This window comes from Xyrauchen texanus, chromosome 1 (assembly GCF_025860055.1).
Source record: "Xyrauchen texanus isolate HMW12.3.18 chromosome 1, RBS_HiC_50CHRs, whole genome shotgun sequence".
NCBI lineage: Eukaryota > Metazoa > Chordata > Actinopteri > Cypriniformes > Catostomidae > Xyrauchen > Xyrauchen texanus.
The window spans coordinates 35,948,220-35,971,815 of NC_068276.1; the positions used below are offsets into that span (position 1 = coordinate 35,948,220).

The 23,596-nt window shown below is 38.4% G+C and overlaps 2 protein-coding genes and 1 pseudogene across 2 annotated transcripts; 2 read left to right on the top strand and 1 right to left on the bottom strand.

Annotated features, from left to right (window-relative positions):
- The first annotated feature begins 365 nt into the window (after window positions 1-365).
- LOC127650572 (mitochondrial carrier homolog 2-like) lies at window positions 366-13,401 on the top strand. Its single transcript, XM_052136108.1, has 13 exons — window positions 366-490; window positions 1,258-1,342; window positions 1,523-1,629; window positions 6,244-6,267; window positions 6,423-6,479; window positions 6,994-7,051; window positions 7,168-7,219; window positions 7,305-7,364; window positions 8,269-8,362; window positions 8,807-8,854; window positions 9,003-9,070; window positions 11,047-11,122; window positions 11,422-13,401. Exons 1-13 carry the CDS (start codon window positions 404-406, stop codon window positions 11,506-11,508), a joined length of 903 nt encoding a protein of 300 aa, XP_051992068.1. The 5' UTR covers window positions 366-403; the 3' UTR covers window positions 11,509-13,401.
- Window positions 13,402-13,838: 437 nt separating this feature from the next.
- On the top strand, window positions 13,839-18,672 carry LOC127650421 (26S proteasome regulatory subunit 6A-B-like). Its single transcript, XM_052135891.1, has 11 exons — window positions 13,839-13,910; window positions 14,463-14,543; window positions 14,655-14,780; window positions 14,966-15,070; window positions 15,269-15,331; window positions 16,455-16,592; window positions 16,746-16,889; window positions 17,022-17,267; window positions 17,359-17,504; window positions 18,048-18,129; window positions 18,315-18,672. The coding sequence occupies exons 1-11, from the start codon at window positions 13,869-13,871 to the stop codon at window positions 18,423-18,425; spliced, it is 1,284 nt and encodes a 427-aa protein (XP_051991851.1). The 5' UTR covers window positions 13,839-13,868; the 3' UTR covers window positions 18,426-18,672.
- LOC127650716 (apelin receptor B-like) lies at window positions 18,449-20,122 on the bottom strand (annotated as a pseudogene).
- Between the last annotated feature and the right edge of the window lie 3,474 nt (window positions 20,123-23,596).

Sequence of the window (23,596 nt, forward strand, 5' to 3'; positions counted from 1 at the left end):
TTAGTTCGGTGCTCGGGCCCTAAATATTGGAGATGCTTTTGGAAGATGGAGACAGCTTAAAGCCCAGAAATCCTTTAAAACGGACCGTGTTGTGTGTCCTTATTCTGGCGGCCCGCATGAGTTTCGAGTCTGGGCCGGGCAGACAACTCTCCAATATTTTGAATTTGGAATGCAGTACCCAATTTAAACGCTTGTGGTCAATCACACACCTTTAAAGTGTAGAACCAACATAAACAGCTCTGTAAAATGACTATAAAAGAAAGAGTGCGCCATCTGCCGGAAAATTAAGAAAACGACCTTTTGTCAGGTGATCACACTGGAAGAGGAACCCTCATCACGTGATGCGCAAATCACCAACAGTTCTTCCCTGTCAAGGAGGGGGACGTTTCGTATTGTCTTAGTAATGGCGGACACGTGTGGCCAAGTACTGCTTGGGTCTGGGCTAACTGTCCTTTCCCACCCCCTTATGTACATCAAGGTGTTAGTTCAGGTAAGAATGACAGGATATGCACAAAAATGACAGAAGTACCGAGTTTACTCTTGCACCCGGCGCTGCTACCGAGTTCTTGACTTGCACTTTCGATAGCATGTCGATAATCGTTAGCCAGAACGTGCATTAAAGATAAGAAAATAGCAAGTGTTTCTTGCACGCGGCAGCATTTTCATGGGTCAACGAGATTGTTGTTGATATACAGTATCTGAACCTGCCCGTCGTTGAGTGGTGGTTAGTTAGCTGTCGTAGGTTTATTGACTGCTCTGTAAATGGTTTGTGAGAAATAGTTTATGTCCTAATAGGTCAGTATGCAAGGTCTGCCAGGACTTATTTTTATTGCTAATATGCCAACAGCTCAAATGCATCCTCGTAAAACCCCTTGCCAATGCAATAGAGGAATATATATTCACACGCGTGTCTGTTGTATACTTTACGTTTTACTATCCATTGCAGTCTCATAACAGTTGTATATATGGTGTAGGCGATCACAGGTGCCAGTCTGCTTGATTTTGTGTGTAAGTGAATTCAGCAAACTAACTTACGTAAACACCTATAGATTGGACTCAAGATTTGACAGTGTTTGCTCATAATATGATAATGGTTTGCAATAAAACAGTATTGTTTTCTAGCAGCATTCTGCACTGAGGGTGGACTTCTATAACCACCTGCCTACTCTCAGTGATAAGGGTGATTGTGTATCAGTGTGTCACATTCACTCCCTATTTAATGTCTCACTAACTTACTATTATCATTGTAAAATATAGGTTGGGCATGAACCTCTCCCTCCAACTTTAGGCAGGAATCTATTTGGCCGACAAGTGTACCAGCTTCCAGGGCTGTTTGCATATGGTAAGATCGTCAAGTGACTTACTGCTTGTGGGTGGTGTTGCATACCTCCTTGAAGTGTGTACAGTAGATCACACTGGCTTGGCCATTTCATTTATATGGTATCCTTTTGATTCTAATAATTGTAATAATTTTGGAAAATTAATGCTGTTGTTTCTTAACACTTGTATTTGTCTCTTTTAGCCAGACATATCATAAAGATTGATGGGAAAGCAGGCCTGTTTAAGGGTCTCGCCCCAAGGCTTTGTGCTGGGACCATTGGAACTATCGTCCATAGTAAAGTGTTGCAGGTACAATTTGCACACCAGTTATCTATAGGCTATTATGATAAGAACATGTCTGCTAAGAACAGAAATGGTAATTCTGAGGGTTTTTATAAAGCCTGCAGAAAATGCCAGGAAAGTAATCAGCGCGTGACTAGGGTTGCAGCGGTATACCGGTTTCAAAGTATACCACGGTTTGAATATTGACGGTTATCATACCATGTACATTTGCTTATCTACGGTATTGAGAATAAAAAAGCAACAGGACAGAGAATCTCACATGCGCATCTCCTTTCCTCCTTGTCTGCCTGTCAGACTCGTCAACTTGCGACACACACACATGCAGCGGAGAAAATGTCAGAGAGAAGCAAGGGAGGTGGGTGTGTGTGTGTGTGTGTGTGTGTGTGTGTGTGTGTGTGTGTGTGTGTGTGTGTGTGTGTGTGTGTGAGAGAGAGAGAGAGAGTGAGAGAGAGAGAGAGAGAGAGAGTTAAAGCAGTATTTCTCAACTGGTCTATTCGGACTGGGTCGCAGACAGCAGGGAAAGAGCAATGCCATGGTTCTCCCATTGAAGATATTTCGGCGGCCGCCCAAGTGATCGACTATTTAGGACTGCCGAGGCAGATTTAATGATAATCTCGCAAACCTTTCATTGGATATTTCAGTTAAATTGCATTGGGCCCTAACGCGTCTCCACAAGCGTTTAACATGCTCCGGGTTGCCAGATAAGAGACGCAACACCCCCAGTTTGAGATTTATACTTGCACTGATTGGAAATATTCCACCTAATGTTATACTTATTTTTTGCAATCTGGCAACCATGCACATGAGTGCACTTTTTCTGTCTCTCGCTTTCCGCTTTGAACAAACTTGGCGATCTGTAGTGCAATATTCTGCACAAGGAAAAGTGTTCTACAGCTACTCTGTGTCCATTCTTGAGGCTGCTTGTGATGTTTGGTGTTACTCATTTTGCAGGTAAACCTTCTCAGTGATTGAAATAAATATATAAGTAGATATCGGCATCACTGACACACAGAGGGTCATTAACATGCGAGCAAAAGCAAGCCAGAGACGAATATGTATTTTTTATTTGTGCAATTTAGAAATGTTGAAGTCCATTTGCACTTGTATGTTAATCTAACTCTTGCAGTAATCATTTATCATAGTCATGCAGTCCTGTGTTATTCAGTTATGTGCTGAAAGTCAAACCATTGAGGAGATCCGCATCATGACCCTTTTAGCATGTAAACTGGTAATGTTTTAGAAAGAAAAATAAGTAAACTCGCCCGCTTTGTGACAAACAATAAAAGTTCTATAAATTATTTTTTTATTAAAACAGACCCCTGATGTAGAGAGTGTTAAATTGAATTATAAATTAACAGGGAAGTAGAGATGGTAAAATACATTTATAAGCTCATGCCTGATAGAAAAGTATCTACCTTTTTAGAGCAATACAGTACTTTAGGCAATTGCAGAATAGTCCCATTAGTCACAGATACACTTCAGAAAATTGAGTACACAACTATTTCTGGGCTTAAAAGATACAGAAACCAAATCAATGCGGTGGTGGTGTAGTGGTCTAAGCACATAACTGGTAATTTGGCAATCAGAAGGACGCTGGTTCGAGCCCCACAGCCACCACCATTGTGTCCTTGAGCAAGGCACTTAACTCCAGGTTGCTCTGGGGGATTGTCCCTGTAATAAGTGCACTGTAAGTCGCTTTGGATAAAAGCGTCTGCCAAATGCGTAAATGTGAATGTAATGCAGAACATTGTATCTCAAAAGCAATACAATGTGGCCCCCCATGCACTACTTAAAGCCTGATGTGGCCCCTTTACCAAAATAGTTAAAAATATTAATAATTGCACACCATCACCTTTACAAATTTGTTAAAGTAACTTTTATATTTTGATAAAATGTTATAGTTTCATATGAAAAAATCTAAAGTTAGACTCTATTAGACCATTTTATATCAACAGTGACGGTTTTAAAGTTTCAAGATGTGTTTCAGCTAGTATTTCATTTTCATAAATACATTCATTTATTATTATTATTATTATTACTATTATTTAAGACTAGCACACTGACCTAACCATGGTAACTGTGTAATATGTGTGTAAATATGTAATATTAGGTAACAAATGGGATAATAATGGGCTCATATAAGTAAATATGCTCTTCAGTTTTTAAAAGGGGGAGAGAAAACTTCCTGTAGATTTTGACATCAACAACAAAAATAATGTCACTTGATGCATGTCCTTGTACTGGAAAACTATGAACAAAACTATGCAACATAAAAGGAAATGCAACCCAGGATACATTAAATGCAGGTTATGTTTGATCTATGAATCTATCGACACTTGATTTCCAATGTCAAATCTGTCCTGAAGCAAAACCAGTTGAGAAGCACTGAGATAAAGGGACAGACAGGAGCAGTCTGGCTGTGCTGTCGTGCACTTACAATATATGTTAAATATTAATAATCATAGGACATTACTTCAAAAGCTCACACAGCTGATGTTACTTTTCATTTAGTAGTTCATTTAACATGCTATACTAACGTGCTTTAGTTATATAACATGTTATAGTTACATGCTATTTTTTTATCATGTTTATAATTGTTTATTATAATTCTGTTAGATTTTGATTTTATTTTCAAAAGGGAGACTTTTTGTACACTTACTTCAATAAATGGTTTCAAGTTTCAATTATAATAAAGTGTTTGCTCAAAATAAATAACCCTTCTGTTTTCACTGATAATACTAATTGTGTAATACCGTATACCGTGATATTTTCTGAGACTGTTATCATACTGTGAAAAACCGTTGCAACCCTACTCGCTGACAGATTACAGAGGACCTAAAGACTCATGCTGTGTGTACTATTGGTGTGAAGCTAGCTAGGTTTCTTTAGCAGTGAACTGTCATGGTGGACAGAGCTTTTACATGCACAGTTTTCGAGCTACAGTCTTGAAACAATGCGTAATCGAATATTTGAAGTAGGGATGCATCGATCCGATACCTGGATCGGTATTGGCTCAGATTCTGAAGCTTTTAGACGGATCAGGTTATCAGTCTGACGAGCCCGATCCAAATCCGATACTGTATATTAATCAAGTTCGTTACTGTCAAGCTCAAAAAATTACATACAAGAACCATTAAAACACCATTAAAGCAGTTTATGTGACTAATTTTATTCAAAGCCACTTGAAGATGTGCAATAGCTCTGTGAATCACAAAAGGCTGTGTTTAATAAGTAAATATATAGTAAGCGTGTTAGTGAATGGTGCAGCTCTGTTGACACAAACTCACGCACAGGCTGGTGATGCACTCACGTCTATGTTTAGCCTTCACAGCGGTGCGCAATGTGATTCAGATGTTGATGCTCATTATTTCGGTTAACTTATAATATGCATCTTTTTTTTTTTTACAGAATTTGAATAAGAATGAATTAAACTAATGTGAAATTGCCTACAAATTACAGGACTTCCTGGAGAGTTCTGTAATTTGCATGATGATTTAAAGTTAAAGGTGCACGATTGAGATATATTTCTATATATTATTAGTATAATTTGTTGACAAAAAAGTTTAATGGGTTCCAAAATATAACCGTGTGAATGAAAAGTGAGCTGATAAGAGATCTGAATCCTTTCAGTCCAGATACAAGCTGAAAAAAAATTTGCCCAAAAAAAAAAGACTTATTTTCTACTGAAGAATTGAAGACTGGAATTACTGTTAATATTACTGCTACGTTATCCAGTGGACTAGTTAATAATAAAGTGTTTTAATAAGCTATACATTTATATTTAAACAATGTGAAGTTAGAGGTTTGTGTTTCTTTACATATTAAAGAGTACTCCCAATTATTTCCACACAAAAATGTAAAGATATTCTAAACTGAATATGCCAAAAAACAACACTAGTATCGGATTGGATAGGTATTGGCCGATACTGAGATTTCCAATATCAGAATCGGATCGGAAGAGAAAAAGGGGTATCGGTGCATCCCTAATTTGAAGACAAAAAAATATGGCAGGTTAAATAACCATCACGCATCACCTCTGTTTGTTGGAGCATGTGCACAATGTCGAGACTAATTGTGGTCTTTATAAATGCAGGACGATCTGCAATCTCTTGACTATGTCTGAAAGTCCAACCTCTTATCATTCAGACTGATACGATTTCAGTCAGACTAAAGCGGTTACTAGCCATTAAAAAAAAAAAAAAAAAAAACGTATTGTTTTAGTCTGACTGTAATAAATTTTTTTTAAAGTGCATGTAAATGTACTGAATGTGATCTGTGCAGATTGTACATGGTTGTATGTTGAAGTGTTGCTATGTGACGTTTGTGCTCATCTGGCTGGGCTCCAGCTTATGACAGTTGAGCAGGGGCTTCAATGCGCTTCATGCGTGCGCTTATAAAAAAAATATTTTAAAGGCTCATTATTAAGGTTTCGTATTTCTCTGTAATGTAGAACAGTGTTAGCAATGTTACTTATAACATTCTTTCTCAGTCCTGGAACTTAGTCTATTTTCTGATGCCCCCCAGTCAACTACTAGTCGACTAGGAAAATATTTGGTCAGTGGGCAGTCCTACTATTTATGCTCTATTTTATCTGTCTCTGACTTTTATTTGTATCCATAGAAATGCCAGGAGGAAAAAATTGAGGTGAGAACATGCATGTTTTCAAAAATATCAATTCATCAATGCATTAGTCCAACACATGCATTCCAATTGCATTACTATCATTTCTCTGGGCTGAGATCTTTTCAGCCTAACATTTGTGAATGATTGTGTGATGTCTCATCTCTTAACCCTCTCAGGTGGTGGGAAGCAGCCAGAAAGCAGAGGATGGTTCTCTGCAAAATGTAGTAAATGAGGTAAATGAGGAACCATTATTGAAGGCTGGCTTTCGTACCTCAAATGTTAGTTAAGGCCTGCAGCAGGTTGCATAAGGCCCAGTTGATAAACCCTTAGTGACAGTATCCTAAAAATAATTATAACTAAGCGGTTTTGCAACTGGGCCTTGTTCACTCAAAGTCTGAAGTGACTGAAAAATGCAGAGTATATTAACTTTAATAAATAACAGTTTTAAACACTTTACAATTTTTGTACCAGAAATATTCACACTGATCATCATTCTCTGAAAAGTATTTGCATATCTGAATGAGTTGTTTGGCATCTAAACAAATAAAAACATTGATATAGCCTGAAATGATAAGTCATCACATTATGATATTTTGTATTTGTGTTATGGAGTTTCATAGTGATACATTGCTTTATTTTAAAATCTTCTTGAGCAAGTTTTCAGACTTGAGATCTGGAGTGACCTAACATTCTGTGTATAAATGTTAAATTGCAAAGTCTTAAACCGTCCTCTATTTTTCCTCTTAGACCACTAAAGAGATGATTGCACGTTCCTGTGCCACAATTGTCACACACCCCTTTCATGGTAAATATAGTTAATTTTGATTTGAATCTTTCAAACTGTTAATTCAAACTCTTATCTTTCAGTCTGTGAATGTTGCCTGTTGACTTGTCTTTCTTTTTTTTTTTCTTCTATGCCAGTGATCACTCTCAGATGCATGGTACAATTTATTGGTAGAGAAGCCAAATACAGGTCTGTCCTTCTCATTTCGTTTCTTTTGTGATATTTTATCTCTCCAACATTTCACTGACTTCTCTTTTTATTTGCTACATTCCAGTGGCGTCTTTGACTCCATTATTACAATCTACAGAGAAGAAGGAATCCTGGGTTTTTTTGCGTAAGTGCTAAATAAATAAACAAACAAACAAAAAACATACCAGCAAAATTTAGAATGGGTGTTTGTGGCCTTTCAATCATTTGTGTTGCTTTATCCACCTTACTTTGCAATGTGAAAGTAAGCAAGTCTCTTTCATATGGGATACTTCCAATTCATTAGCCAAAAGCTAAATAACTAGAAGAATAATTCTAGAATTTAGTGAGGGGTAAAACTCTGACACTAAGCAATAGGTTGTACAGCAGCAAATATTTTATCAGCAAATTAATCTAAATACAGGATGAGTGGCCATATTCTATAAGCCATATTTGTGTTCCGCTGAATGTGAGATGTACATGTCTATACACCGGTGAGAGGAGAGAATGATGTGTGTATAATTTTGCCAAGATGAAACTGTGGTTTGGTTCTGTTGCTGCTTGTTTTTATTACAGCAGCTTTTTGCTTTCTTCTGAATATGCAAAGAATGTGTATGCCATGGGAAGGTAATGCAGAGAGAGGTGTCATATTTTGGCACAAACAGGGTTTTAAGATCTGTCTGTTTGAGTGCCTTGCTCTCTCATTCACAGTCTTATTTGTCTGCTAGGACACCTGTGTGATGAATCTTTTGCGATTTCAGTAATTCTTAACCAATTGTTTTTTAATAAATTAATTTATAATAATTTGATAAATTAATATAGCCAACCTTCAACATCAAGCAGCATATTAAATATTATTGACCATCTAGTGGCTGACTGGAAGCCTTCCACAAAGAGTTTAAAAATGGCTGCACCCATTCTTATGTGGAGTAGAATCAGTTTTACTGTGGTTTCAGCTTGTAAACAGTAGATGTCTGAGGCATGTATGAGTGTTCTCAGGCCATTTGTCAACTCATTCTCACTCCTTATTTCCCTTACTTGACAACCCACAGCGGCCTCATTCCTCGTCTACTTGGTGATGTTTTTTCCTTGTGGATCTGCAACATGCTCGCTCACTTCATCAACACATATGCTATAGATGACTCGGTATGTAAGCACATATTCCCACACATAACCATGAAAGATAATTGAAAAGACAGGGAAAGTTTACTCTAGACTAGGGAAAAACATCACAAGTTTGAGAATCTGAGATAATTTCTTGCCCAAACCCTTGGTACTTGCCACTTCATTATTGTTAGATTTTTCTAGGAATAGCTGTTCAGTTTATATGCACTACCAGTTAAAACATTTGGACAAACATTTAGATTATTACTGTTTATTGAAGTTATGCATTATCAATAATTCAAACTATTTTTTTTTTAAACTATATAATAGCTTCAAACAAGCCACTCTTTGTCTAGGTAACACCACAGCAATATTCCCTCAAACTTCATGAGATACCACTAGGGATGCTTTGCCTAAGAAGTATATAACTATCATAATTGCAATGTGTGGACTAGAGTTGATTACCCTGTTGTGACTGTCTCTTAGATGAGTCATACCGGAGAGATAAAGAACTGCTCTCAGGCTGTGACTGGGGTAAGTGATGTGACTGACTATTCACAGATGATCGCTTACTAGCTGAAATGATCTGATCCACTGTGTGTTGATTGATTTATGTTGTGCCCTTGCTCTCATTACGACACTTTTTTTCATATCTTCCTCTTACTCTGTGTTTTACTTTTAGTTTTTTGCCAGTATGCTGACGTATCCTTTTGTATTGGTGTCCAACCTGATGGCTGTAAATAACTGTGGGTAAGGGATGCTATGTAATTCTAATTTAAATTACATTAAATTAGATTTTACAAGAATAGTTATTCCATAGTCAAAATGATAACTACTTGCTTACTCTTAAAAGAAGCTTGAAAAGATTTATACAATTTCCTGCCAAATCTCTCCAGACAGCTCTAAAATATAAAATTATTATAGGCTTACCGTAGTGAATTGGGATAAGGCAAATACATGTTTTGGTAGATGGAGTGTTGGTGTACTTGCTCTTTAATAAAATTGTCTTTCTAGCAAAAAAAATCTTAATTTAGATTTTAAGCTTTAATGTAAAATGTTTTTAAAAAATGTTATTGTGTAATGTACAGTTGAAGTCAGAAGTTTACATACACCTTAGCCAAATACATTTAAACTCAGATTTTCACAATTTCTGACATTTAATCATAGAAAACATTTTCCTGTCATAGGTCAGTTAGGATACTTTATTTTAAGAATGTGAAATGTCAGAATAATAGTAGAGAGAATTATTTATTTCAGCTTTTATTTTATCACATTCCCAGTGGGTCAGAAGTTTACATACACTTTGTTATTTGGTAGCATTGCATTTCAATCGTTTAACTTGGGTCAAACGTTTTGGGTAGGCTTCTACAAGCTTCTCACAATGAGTTTCTGGAATTTTGGCCCATTCCTCCAGACAGAACTGGCGAGTCTGGTTTGTAGGCCTCTTTTCTTGCACATGCTTTTTCAGTTCTGCCCACACATTTTCTATCAGATTGAGGTCAGGGCTTTGTGATGGCTACACCAATACCTTGAATTTGTTGTCCTTAAGCCATTTTGCCACAACTTTGGAGGTATGCTTGGAGTCATTGCCCATTTGGAAGACCCATTTGCGACCAAGTTTTAACTTCCTGTCTGATGTCTTGAGATGTTGCTTCAATATATCCACATAATTTTCCTTCCTCATGATGACATCTATTTTGTGAAGTGCACCAGTCCTTCCTGCAGCAAAGCACCCCCACAACATGATGCTGCCACCCCCATGATTCACGGTTGGGATGGTGTTCTTCAGCTTGCAAACCTCACCCTTTTTCCTCCAAACAACGATGGTTATCATAGCCAAAAAGTTCAATTTTTGTAAAATTTCTCCAAAAAGTAAAATCTTTGTTTCCATGTGCACTTGCAAACTGTAGTCTTGCTTTTTGATGGTGTTTCTGGAGCAGTGGCTTCTTCCTTGCTTTAATTAGCTTCTGATATGCTAATTGGAGTCTATTGCAGGTGTACCTGTGGATGTATTTTAAAGCCTACCTTCAAATTCAGTGCTTGACATCATGGAAAAATCAAAAGAAATCAGGCCAAGACCTAAGAAAAAATTTGTGGACCTCCACAAGTCTGGTTCATCCTTGGGAACAGAAGGTACCACATTCATCTGTACAAACAAAAGCACATATAAACACCATGGGACCACGCAGCCATCATACCGTTCAGGAAGGTGACGCATTCTGTCTCCTTGAGATGAACGTAGTTTAGTGCGAAAAGTGCAAATCAATCCCAGAACAACAGCAAAGGACCTTGTGAAGATGCTGGAGGAAACTGTAGACAAGTATCTATATCCACAGTAAAACGAGTCCTGTATCAACATAACCTGAAAGGTTTCTCAGCAAGGAAGAAGCCACTGCTCCAAAACTACCATAAAAAAGCCAGACTACAGTTTGAAAGTGCACATGGGAACAAAGATCTTACTTTTGGAGACATTTATTCTGGTCTGATGAAACAAAATTGGAACTCTTTGGTCATAATGACCATCAGAATGTTTGGAGGAAAGGATGAGGCTTGTCTGTTTTTTTTCTGTCTACATGGAAGCATCATCAAAAGTGCGTGGCCACGCAGCTTAGAGGAAATGGTGTTTACACACTTCACCTTTTAAAACTGCTGATGGAGGCATTGCTGCTTTAAACAAATTATTGTAAAATCAGTTGTATTTAATGTTTTCTCCTGATCTGATTTAGGTTGGCTGGAGGTCTTCCACCTAATGCTGCTGTTTATTCCAACTGGATTCACTGCTGGAGTCATCTGAGCAGAGAGGTGAGCAAGTCAAACAAACAAAGAATGTCTAGTACATTGTTCTAGTCAGCTGGACATGATTTCTCAGATGTTTCACCAAACATCCAAGTGACTGTTAATAATGAAGGCACTGGTAACAGAACATCTTGAGCAGAAGCGAAAACATGTCCAGTTGTCTACAAGAGTCTCTACAGTGACTTGATAACTGAGAATCTTTAGAGAGCATTATTAATGGAAGATTTCTGTTGAAATATTAACATTTGAAGAAATGCAACGATCAGAAAAGATGAATCTTGATTCCCTCTCCTTGTGTATCTCAGGGCAACATGAGCAGAGGCAACAGTCTGTTCTTCAGAAAGTTGCCAGCGGGGAAGACGTATGCCATCGAGCAGAAGAGATTTTTCTGAATGGAAAGCAATAAGCATAGTTTTAATTATGATAATATAATTGAACTGGCCCATGAAGTTGGACTCTCAATCATTTGTATGCACTTGTTTATTATAACAGACTTTTTTCAGTCTGCATCAGCGTCCAGGATTATTGCTGTTAATTTTACTAGTACATTTTTTTCACTATATGGTTATTTGCTTTGATTTGAAAACAAAGAGCTTTATTTTTTATTTATACCCAGGGATTTGTATACATACCACAACAACATAAACCCTAATAGAAGTGTTTCAGAGTAGCACTTTAGGGTGCTTTCCCAACTTTAAGTCCATTCCAGCCACTACACCATCTGTGCCTGATTCCAGTGCAGGCTCTTTACCCTCTGCTGCTTTTCGTTCCCATTCCCCCCCAAAATTATGGTCATCAGTAAAACAGTCCTTACACAGCTGTTGTTGTCTCTACTGTCGAATGTATTGACTTTCAGACAAGAATTTCACCCTCTGAATTGTAGATTGACCGTAAAGTGAATCCAGCAGCAGGTCCATTTTGAGCCACATGGTGTCAGTTGGTGTATGTATGTGTGTTTATGTGAGAGAAAGGTTATGCTGCACCTTAGTCTCAGCCTCTGTTTGCAGCCTACAGACCACCCACGGTCTGTGCTCTAACCCTGCCGTTTTAGTCAAAGGTCTGGCTATGCTAGGCTAGCAGCAATTTGACTTAATGCAGTCCCTAGCTCTACATACCAGATGTGGTCCTCGGGTGCATCTCAATCAGCTCCCTAGCTCCCCATGTCTTCAATCATTATATTGTAAACTCAGAGACTTTGACACTTGTGACTCAAGCACTTGCGACAGTTACAGGCTCATGCATTTCAACAGCTGGTATTAATCAACAACATTGGTGTATAAATGACATGACTTTTGGCTGTAGATATTCAAACGCATAGTATCATTATGACAGTGTTATTTTAACCTTCTAACAACTATCATTTAAAAGATTATTTCCCTTTTATGATCATGAATTAAAGACATTACAAACAACATCTCTTTAAAAGAGAAAATAAGGCTTTGACTTGATAGTTTTGCACTTGTGCTCGTCTTCTAATGACTTGAAAGACTTCAGAAGATATAACAACGTTTCCAGTAAGAGAACATAGAGAGCTACAATGCTGCCTGGTTTTTACAGTGCATTCTGGGAATTTTTTTTTAACTAACCTTTCAGTGCACTGGATTGATTGTGCGATTGGGACAGCTCTAGAAATTGCCAACTCCCTGACCAGTGCCCTGACTACTGAACTAGGAAGCTGATAGAGGCACCTCTAGTTTTGGCATTACTTTGCTAAGCTTGACCACACCCTGGTGACTTCATTAAGAGCATCTGGCTCTGTAGCAGTGAGAGAGTTGGAGCCTGAGGTGTGGAGTCCACATGCCCATCAGAGCTCTTGCTCTCAGAAAAAGGGATTTTTATTTCTATTGACATTCTAATTGACCCAACTAAACAATGCCAAAAGAGTGGTCTTTGTATCTTTCCATCGTAACATATTTGCAGGCATTTAAGGGACAGGCTGTAACGTTATCATGTTTCTTTAATGTATCAGTGGAATATAATGGGGTTCGGAAGAATAAATTATGTGTGATGATTATGACTCTTTGTAATACTCTATTCTGTTTGGTCATGGGTGCCATCTAGCGATCTGATATTTCTCTGTAACAACCACACATCCACCGATTAGACCATTAATCGGGGTATTGCGAGTCATCTTTCCTTCGCAGATCGCTATGTGGATCTCTACAAGTAAGCAAATCAGGCTCAACTCCACCAATCATGAGCTTGGCCCACCTTGACGACCACACCATGCCCTCCAACTATATTACACCTTATAGATGACCCTGAAACTAATAAAATTATTTAAACCCAAACTGATGTTTCACATTTATTTATTGGCATGTAGTCTTGTAATAAGTTGGAAATGAGTAATTATTTACAAAATAAAGATATAGCCTACCTGACATCACATTATCTAAAGAACATCCAATTACTGTTAAAAGTCAATGTACTGGACTGTACATAAATATAAAAGTTTGTGGCCTTCCAAATTAATTTTAAGAATAAGATGTTTTGACTAGACAGAAATGTTGATCCTAATCAAGCCTACATAATAAAATATAAACAATTTGTATTGTTTTAAATCAGCAAACAAAATATTGAGCGATCTAAAAACAGTGTAATCGTAATTTATGTTATATATCCCACAAATAGGTATTGACGTTGGCGCTTAATTCGTGGCTTGGTCATCCGCGCCTGATGGGGGCAGTGGCGTTCACTGACGGCGAGCCACAAAAACCAGAAACACGTTCCTGTGAAGAAACAGCATTTCAAGATGTCGTCGTTGAATGACAGATCAGTTTGGGACGAAGTGGAGGTCTTTTTTTTGTTTTATTTTTATGTTGTATTTGATTTGTATTTTTTTACAACTAGTAAATATTGTGGAGATGATTATAAAATGATATCTATCGTATTAACCCTATTTTAATGATATTTGAGCGCTGTTTATGGGTTGATGGTGCAAGTGCATAGCGTGACACAGTGAATTTCACTCTGCTTCATTCATGCTTTTTAAACGTGTGCATCCACGCCAGTTTGCTGTCGACTATTCACTGCAATAAACCGGGACACAGCAGCTCTGATTTTAATCCAGTCGAAAATTACATTAAGAGCGTTACACATATTTCGTTAAATGTGACGATGACTGCTAGGATAACATTAGCCAGATGAGCTAACGATGATAATGGAAATTGATGCTTCTCACATCAAGTCTGATATGGCTAATCAGGAGATATCGTCTAAGTATTACACATGATTATTATAGATCTGCTCGTTATAAGGTTAGAACTTGGCCGAAAGGACTAAAAAAAAACTACTGCACACAACCTATATTCAGGAATAACTCTTCTCATTGAATTGTATTTTAAAGGATGGCATCGGCGAGGAAGTCCTTAAAATGTCCACTGAAGAGATCGTCCAAAGGACTCGTCTTTTGGACAGTGAGATTAAGGTAACCTTCCTATTGTAATGCTAGATATTTTGTTTCGATTTAGTTTAGTGTGAGATTTTTATAGTGAGTGCATGTAATTCTGGATCCTCTTTATAATGTATCTGATTTCAGATTATGAAGAGTGAGGTTCTGCGTGTCACTCATGAGCTGCAAGCCATGAAAGACAAGATTAAAGAGAACACAGAGAAAATCAAAGTGAACAAGACTCTACCCTACCTCGTCTCTAACGTCATCGAGGTAAGGAAATATGTCAGGGCTTTTATTTATTTATCTCTATTGGCTTGTCAGGATAAGGCCCAGGGCAGTAAGGAACTATTTAAATGTACATCTTAGGAAATGTAGTATGTGCATTGAAAGCTATAAAGGATTTTAAACACTTTATGTTAACACTGGATCGGCTCTGTTGCATGTTTGAACGGAAGCTGCTGGATGTAGATCCTAATGACCAAGAAGAAGATGGGGCCAACATTGATCTGGACTCTCAGAGAAAGGGCAAATGTGCCGTCATCAAAACATCTACACGGCAGGTGGGTCAATCAAATGCTTGAAACTGCTGCAATGATGATGACCTTATTTTTGTGGGACCATATAATTCCATCATGTTTTTGCTTCCCTCTGTTAAAGTTTGGCATTACCTTTTCAATTTCAATCCTGGTTCGTGTCTGAATAGGTTTTAATAATGTTGCTTTGCTTTACTTATTGTCTTTCTGATTTTGTAATTACAGACCTATTTCCTGCCTGTGATTGGTTTGGTGGATGCTGAGAAACTGAAACCTGGTGATCTTGTGGTAAGTGAGCATTTGTGGTAGCCTGTAACAGTAAATGAATATCTAAATCAGTGTTTCTCAACGGGGGCGGTACCGCCCCCTAGGGGGCGTTTGTACAGTGTTGGGGGGCGGTGTGAATGAGGCAGCAGAGAGGGGGGCGCTCAGGCACAAATGGGGGGCGTTACTCAGAGGTACTCAACAGGCGGCCTGTGCAGAAATCTTTTCAGCTCTTCTCCTTAGCCTATGTCTTCGTCTTGCTCGGATTACTGCTGCCACTTCACCAGGAGGATATGCCAGGAGAGCCGCTTCCTAAATTACACATGCTTTTAAGAGGCGGAGAATTTTCAGCGCAAAATAGAGGCGCTTTCACCGGCTTTTTCTGTACATAACGCGAATACATAATTAGAGCATAATTAGTGCTCAGGGCTCACACTAATGACCGTAATTAATAAAAAAAAGTGGCTGTTTTTGACGTCGTTTTTCTTCGGTTCAGTTCAGGTGGCCGAGCTGTTGTCGTCTTTGTTCGGTCATTTGAAATCAAATGACCATTTGTAGGCTATTCAAATTTGAAGCCTAGTATATATTGCCTAATTGAGTCCGCTGAACGACCGCTGCTTTTTCATTGGCCATTTAGGTTAGTTACGTTATTGTTCACGTGATTGGTTCATCTTAAAAAAATTGTGTGTGAGCCTGAATTTGTTTGAATTTCTAAATACATTTGCAATACCTTTCAAACAATCCATGTGTTTTTGCATTTTTTCCAAACACAATATTACTCAACTTGTGGCTTTTACATGTAGTTTAAATACAATAAGAAACTTCTGTTTCAGTTTTTTTTTTACCAAAAACTCAGGCTTCAGGTATCAGTGTTGCAATTGTTTGGCTGTAATAGTATTTCTGAAGTGTTTTTGGTTTTTTTTTTTTTTTTTTGGGGGCGTTAAGAGGATCATGAAGAGGTCAGGGGGGCGTTTGTTCAAAAAAGGTTGAGAAGCACTGATCTAAATGAACATAGGATAAAATCTGATTATTTTTTCCTGGTGTTTTCAGGATCCGCATAAGAACCATTTTTAAAGCTTTCATGTTAAAATGCTGTTTAAAAAGTGTTTTGTCTAAATGTTCAATTAATGGCTGTACCTGTTCACAGGGTGTGAATAAGGATTCCTATCTGGTTTTGGAGACTCTACCCACTGAATATGACTCCAGAGTTAAAGCTATGGAGGTGGATGAGAGGCCCACAGAGCAGTACAGCGACATTGGTGGCCTTGATAAGCAGATTCAAGAGGTACTGGCTGATAAAGTGGCCCATGTCTTGCTAAGCTAAAAGACCACAGACACACAATCACAGCTTGATTCCTGTCCAGTATCTCACAATGACAGTCTGGTAGATAAAACGGCTGTTGACAGTTTTCTGAGCTCACTGCTTTGCTCTTTGCAGCTGGTGGAGGCGATTGTTCTGCCCATGAACCACAAAGAGAAGTTTGAGAATCTGGGCATCCAGCCACCTAAGGGAGTTCTGATGTACGGACCACCGGGTACAGGAAAGACCCTCCTGGCCAGAGCCTGTGCAGCTCAAACCAAGGTAGAGTGACTCAGAGTGAGAAAGATCTAACTTACTACTAGCCAAAAGTGTGTTATATATGAGCATTCCCTACAATTTCAGTGTTGATGCATAACACTTTACCTCATTTTGTCTCTCATTGTTTCTTCTCAGGCAACTTTTTTGAAGTTGGCTGGCCCTCAGCTGGTGCAGATGTTTATTGGTGATGGTGCCAAACTGGTACGTGATGCATTTGCTCTTGCCAAGGAGAAGGCTCCCTCCATCATCTTCATTGATGAGCTGGATGCTATTGGCACCAAGCGCTTTGACAGCGAGAAGGCCGGAGACCGAGAGGTGCAGAGGACCATGCTGGAGCTGCTCAACCAGCTAGATGGCTTTCAGCCCAACATGCAAGTGAAGGTACCAACTCACGTTTATGTTACGCTGTCATGAACATGGGCCTGTGTTCTTTCAACAGTAGTACTTATATTTTGACTGTCTTTTTACCTAGGTTATTGCTGCTACAAACAGGGTGGATATCCTGGATCCAGCCCTACTGCGTTCAGGACGTCTGGATCGTAAGATTGAGTTCCCCATGCCCAATGAGGAGGCTCGTGCTCGCATTATGCAGATCCACTCCCGCAAGATGAACGTCTGGTATTGAACATTTATTTTGTGTCTGTGTTGCTCTGTTGGTTTATAAGAAAATATTGATTTGTCTTTAATTATGTTGAATATTTGCATGTATATGGTCATTTCTTGCCATTGCTTGTTCATGGTAAGTTCTGTATTTTGGCACATCCATTGATGGGGGGGGTGAATCGGAGCACAGATTAAGCTGTACTATAGATATCATTGTCACTCATTCCACTATTTATTGTGGACTTAAGGTTGAAGAAGCAAAACGTGGCCTTGATGAGCAATATTACTTGTGGATGGAGCATCTATTTCTATTGAAGGGCATTGTCTCAACTCTCAACAGATTGTCCTGTTCTATTTACATTTTTATCCATGCTGCAGCTATTGCATCCAGTCTCTACTCTTTTAGAGCTAATTTTATTTTTATGTGGCTTGCATAACACATCTTTAAACCTAAAGTACAACTGTTGTTCTGAATGTTATTGGATTTTAATACCTTAAAACACAGTGAGCATTTTGTTAACCTATTTTGTGTCCTCATTATTTCTGTGTATGCTGTAGTCCTGATGTGAACTATGAAGAATTGGCCCGCTGTACTGATGACTTCAATGGAGCTCAGTGTAAAGCTGTGTGTGTTGAGGCCGTAAGTGTTATTTACAATTCATTTACCAATTGGACCTTTTGTTGGGTTTGTTAACATTTTGTTTAAGGCCTTAGTGAAAGATCACCTGTTTATTCAAGTTGTCAAAATAATTATTTTGTGGCTCATATTCACTGATCCTAGCTATTTGTTGTCCTGTGTTCACTAAATGGTTTTTTGTGTGTTAGGGAATGATTGCTCTGCGACGTGGAGCCACTGAACTCAACCATGAGGATTACATGGAGGGCATTCTGGAAGTGCAGGCAAAGAAGAAGGCCAACCTGCAGTACTATGCTTAACATGGTGGCAGACTGTGTATGTGTGCATGTTTGTTTGTTCGAGAGAGTAGAGTAAGTGGCAAGGATCAGGCACACCTATTCATCAGTGCTGTTGGGATCCAGTGCTGTTCTGAATGATCTTCTGGTTCTGATGGAGACAGATCAGCCAAAATCAGACTGGGCTGCCTCACAGTTATGACTTTGAGTATTTTTCAGTTAACATTTTTGTTTGTCTTATAATCCATTAAAACCTTTTTTTTTTCCAATATATTTTGTGCTTTATTTGATGTGTGGAGGAATGTGTTTCTGCCTAGAAGCAGTGATGTCTCATGTGTTATTTAATATACATACATACATCCATCTTCAATAGCCACTTGTCCTATGCAGGGTTGTGGGGAGTGCTGAAGCCTATCCTAGCTGTCTTTGGCTGAAGGCAGGGAAACACCCTGGACAGGTGGCCAGTCCATCACAGGATTATCATCTGTGATATTATTTAATAGAGATGGGGAAAGCAGTTGTAACATTTTTCAAATATCTGATAATTCTGGAATGAACTGTAGCCCTCCTGCCAGTCACCAGTCGTACTGTTTCCAAATCCACCTCCCTCACCATTCGTAGAAGCAGAGCAGGAAGTGCCAGGATTCCAGCTGCCACCCATACACTACCTACAATCCACCTGGCACGCATGGTTGACCCACCTCACATTGAGCTGTTACAACAGCGGCGTGCGATGACACTGTAACGTTCCACACTGAGACTGGTAAGAGAGAACATGCTGGCATACATGTTAAGTGCCACAATGTAACTGCTCACCTGGCACAGAACGTGGCCAAATGGCCAGTGGTAGTCCAGCGCTGTGTACACTGCCCACAATGGCAGGGTCATGACAAAAGCCAGGTCAGCCAGAGCTAGACTGGCTATTAATGACTCGGTCACAGAATAAGATGTAGGGGAGGGGCAAGGAGGTGGATCTGGGGTCTTGGAAGATTTGGAACAACTCCTAATCCTCCTGCAGCCTCTTGCTCTGCGGTCCAGGTATACCCACAGTACCAAGCCATTGCCTAGTGAGCTTACCACAAACACCAGGAGGTACACACAAGGAATCAGCACCCAGGTTGGAGACCATTCACTATAGTCACACAAGGGGAAGGCAAGGCAAGAGACCACTCGGACATCTTGGAGAGGACCCAACATTCATCTAGCAGTGTAGAAAGGAAGTGGAAGGCATGAGCAGTGATGTTTCCTCTGGGTTTCATGTTGCTGTTGCTCTTGAGACTATTGCACTTTAGTAGCGCAATGTGAGTCAGGGACTAAGAGGGGCAGAGTGAATATGCCTTTTCCAGATTTTTGTTTAACCTATCTGAACTGGTGGAGGGAGTTCTTTTCTCCTTGTGTTTTGTCCATATTCAGAGTATTTGTTTCAGGGTGTTTCCCACCTCTTCAGTCCCCTTTGATTTCCATGGGTTATCACTTGTAGACAAAAGAAAACGTTATTGCAAGATGTGCATAAAGAAAATAAGAAGGTAACTTCACATAATTAACATTTCTGGTCATGTCATTTTGTCAATTAATGCAAAAAACAAAAAAAAGCATTTGTTAAACTGTTTACATCAGATGGTAAACCATTCTTTATATACTGTCTAATATAAAATCCAGATAATTATTTTGATGATGGACATGCTGAGCATAGAGGGAAAAGCTATTAAAAAAAAAGTTTATCCCACAAAACCCATGCTTCTCTGTCAAATCTCTGAGGGGAACTTTAAAATTAATCAAAGCATCACAAACCTACTTTTCTTAGGACTGGTCGCTTCTGTCTTTTGCACAGTGTTCACTTCCCTCCTTTGAGTGGTAATTCCCAATGTCAAGGTTAGATTCGCTTTTTATTCCCAGGAAAGAAGGAAATAATTCAGTCTATATCAAGGTTCTTGTCTAAATTCTCTCTCTACTGTCTTTCACTCACAGAATCGGAAACTTCCTTCTGTGTCCAACAGAGGACATTTCTCTTTTTTAAAGATCCCCCATCCCACTCTCTTTGGGTACTTACCCTCTTATTTTCTCTCCTCCTATTTTATGTAAGACCACCCCAGTAGCAGTTTTGTGAGATCTCCAAACAGTGTCCCTACTCTTAAACAGACTGCGTAAATTCAGAACATTGATACTCGCACTAGCCAAAAACACCTTAGGTTTGAAAGGAGCATTATACACATGACCATATCTTTCACAGTAGTAAATAGCAATTATTTGGCCAACACTGCCAACTCCATACAAACACTTAAAATGAAAATTTAAATGAAGTTGTGCAGAGGACAGTAGGAGTAAGGAGACAAGGTATAGACAGATGAAATATGCTGTTTGCATCCCCATTTAAACTGGACCAATCTCTTGATGAAACAAATATAATAGAAACAGACTCCCAGCTTTTATGCTTACCTCAGCAGGCTTAGTGGAAAATGAACAAGGACATTAAGATTCCAGATGTTTAAATGTCTAACTATCAGGTGAAGGAAAGCTGCCTAAACTTGTATGGTCCCATAAACAACCCTTCTGACTCAACATATTAATCAGTTTTGATTGTGTAAATATTTGCTGTTTTTGTCAGATCTTGCACTCTATGATGTCATTTTCTGTCATGTAAATTTTTCCGCCATTTTGAAATTTCTGAAAAATCTACTTTTTCGAACTCCTCCTAGACCATTTGTCAGATTTTCTAAAAAATCTAATCGCACCATCTTCAGACCATGCAGACAAAAATATATGGAATTCAAGTCGATAGACCAAACCTTTCTCGTATGACGCTTCAACGAATTTGATGGCGAGCATGCAAAATAGGATTTGAGGCTAAATCTCCATAACAATTTAGCGTATCGTGGCTAAACTTAGAAGTTGTCATAGACTACTATGACAGTAGTAGTTTCTTGTTATAACAGTGAACTCTTGGGATGTGTTTGAACCCCAACCTTGATCTTTGTCATCAACAGTAAACCATGTTTCTGTTAAACAAATACAATCAGCATTCATTAGAACTTAATGTGCAAGAACATCTTTAAAGTGAGCTTTCAGACTTTGTACATTATGAAGTGCCATTGTCAGTGTTCCAGTTAATGTAGTCAATGTGTACTTTCTAAAGTGAATTTTGACATAGATTTCATAACCAATTCAAGTCCTCAATTATTAATCCATCTATAGCTCTTACGCGGCTCAATGCAACATATGTTTTCCCTGCTGTGAAGATTTTATTTAGTGATACAACAGCTTTATCTGCTGTGAGTCCTTGCACTTTGTGAACTGTGCATGCCTTCATGACCTTCGCTTATGTGGACAACTGTATCAAAAGCCCATCATCAACATCAATATTTTTCTTTCACATAAAACTTGCTCCGATACCCACAGAAACATATTTAGATAAACAGGTGTTGAACACTTAGCACTAGCTAACTAGCTTCACTAGCATGAAATCCAACTTTACATTCCATTCATCCAGTTTTAAATTTTTTTGACATAATCTTGAGCATGTATACTGATTGCCCTTGACAACACACATTTGGTCTTTGAATGTTGTATCTATCAACCTCAGTATTTTTAGGACATTTGAGAAGATCATTACAATTCTCTCCCATTTCACAATATCAGTAGTTGTTAGACATTTTTCTTGAGTATTCTCAGCCAGTTTAAAATTTTTGCTAATGTTGGATCTTGTTGTCTAACAACTTTAATTCAGCAAATTAAAAGTTATTAACCTATAGGTTTACTCCATTTGTATCAGTATAGAGAGCAGTTCCATTCATTGGTGGTAACTGATAGAAATCACCCACTGCAACTATGCTCAATTTTCAAAGAGAGTGTAATCACCAGTTTGTTTTAATTGTCCCAGCCTTAAATGAATGTATGCCAAAAGACAATGGTCAACCATTGACACTTCATCAATGATCAACATTTGTAAAGTGCCCAATTTAGTATGCAAGGAATTTATTTTGTCATCACTTAGAGGCTTATATGGCAATCTGACATTTGCACCAATTGAAATGTATTATGAATAGCAGCACCAATTAAATAGGCAGCCACTCCCGTTGAAGCTGTTAAAAGCACAGTAATATCATTAGGACTTTCACACAGCTGAGATAATACTCTGGAAGATTCATAGTATATTGCCTTAATTAGATGACTTTTGACTGAGCCTGCTCAACCAGTAACAAAGAATCAAAATGGTTCAGGGTTTAGTCCATGTACTTTGTGTAAACACTACTCCCAAACTTTATGGAACACTGCAGATTGTTCCTCATTTAATGACCTTAGTATATTCAAAGCATCATCTCTAGGCATTACCTAAAGAAAAATATCCTTCATCAGTTCTATACATTCATGATGCTCACTTTCTATTTCAGGAAACATATTAGCCCAGGTATCTTCTAAATCAATACCCTGCTCCAAAAGCCGTTTAGCCTGCTCTATTTTATCACTTTCCTTAGACAGAATAATTCTGTTGCCATCAACAATTGAACTTTTTTCACTTCTCGACCACATTTTATGAGACCATTGTTGTAGAACTCCTCATATGAGTCATAGTTGCAAGGCTTCAGCTGATAGTCATCGTAATGTGGCAAAAAAAAAAAGCTGCAGCAATGAGTGATAATATTTTTCTGGATCATTTGAGGGTGAAAATCTTGGATAAAACACTACTGCAGGTCCAGTTTGTGTCCTTTGTTTTACATAGCCACAATAGTTAATGAGTTTAATTACTTCATTTTCTGCTGAATTATTTTGTGAAACAACCTCTAATTTAGTCAGAACTCTGTAATGAGAGCAAAAACTGGCAAGACAGATTTTTTTAACAGTTCTTTCTGTGGTCTTTTCTTGTACCTGTCAATGATGCTTGTCATCCAAAAACTGCTTTCATCATCAGACTGGTCCTTTTCCACTTTGTTTTGAAGCATATGTAAAGGCAAACTCATCTTTACAGGATTCTGTCCAATTGGAATAAATTGTACTTTACGAGAGCAACTCACAGATGTGAGTTATTCCCTATAAAAAATATACACAGTAATGTATTAGAAATTGCAGGAACTCAGTAAAACATGTGGTGACGTATTTAGGCATAAAGATATGCAAAGACCAAACAGATAGATCTAGGTTGAATTATGGACCCATAATGGAAAGAAATTAAGAAGAGATTTGATAGTTGGCTGTTAAGG

Coding starts and splice junctions, on each gene's coding strand:
- LOC127650421 (XM_052135891.1), top strand. CDS start 13,869: ATGTCGTCGTTGAATGACAGATCAGTTTGGGACGAAGTGGAG. Junction 17,505..18,047: donor TCCCGCAAGATGAACGTCTG/GTATTGAACATT, acceptor TGTATGCTGTAG/TCCTGATGTGAACTATGAAG. Junction 18,130..18,314: donor AAGCTGTGTGTGTTGAGGCC/GTAAGTGTTATT, acceptor TTTGTGTGTTAG/GGAATGATTGCTCTGCGACG.
- LOC127650572 (XM_052136108.1), top strand. CDS start 404: ATGGCGGACACGTGTGGCCAAGTACTGCTTGGGTCTGGGCTAACTGTC. Junction 6,268..6,422: donor GCCAGGAGGAAAAAATTGAG/GTGAGAACATGC, acceptor TAACCCTCTCAG/GTGGTGGGAAGCAGCCAGAA. Junction 9,071..11,046: donor ATGGCTGTAAATAACTGTGG/GTAAGGGATGCT, acceptor GATCTGATTTAG/GTTGGCTGGAGGTCTTCCAC.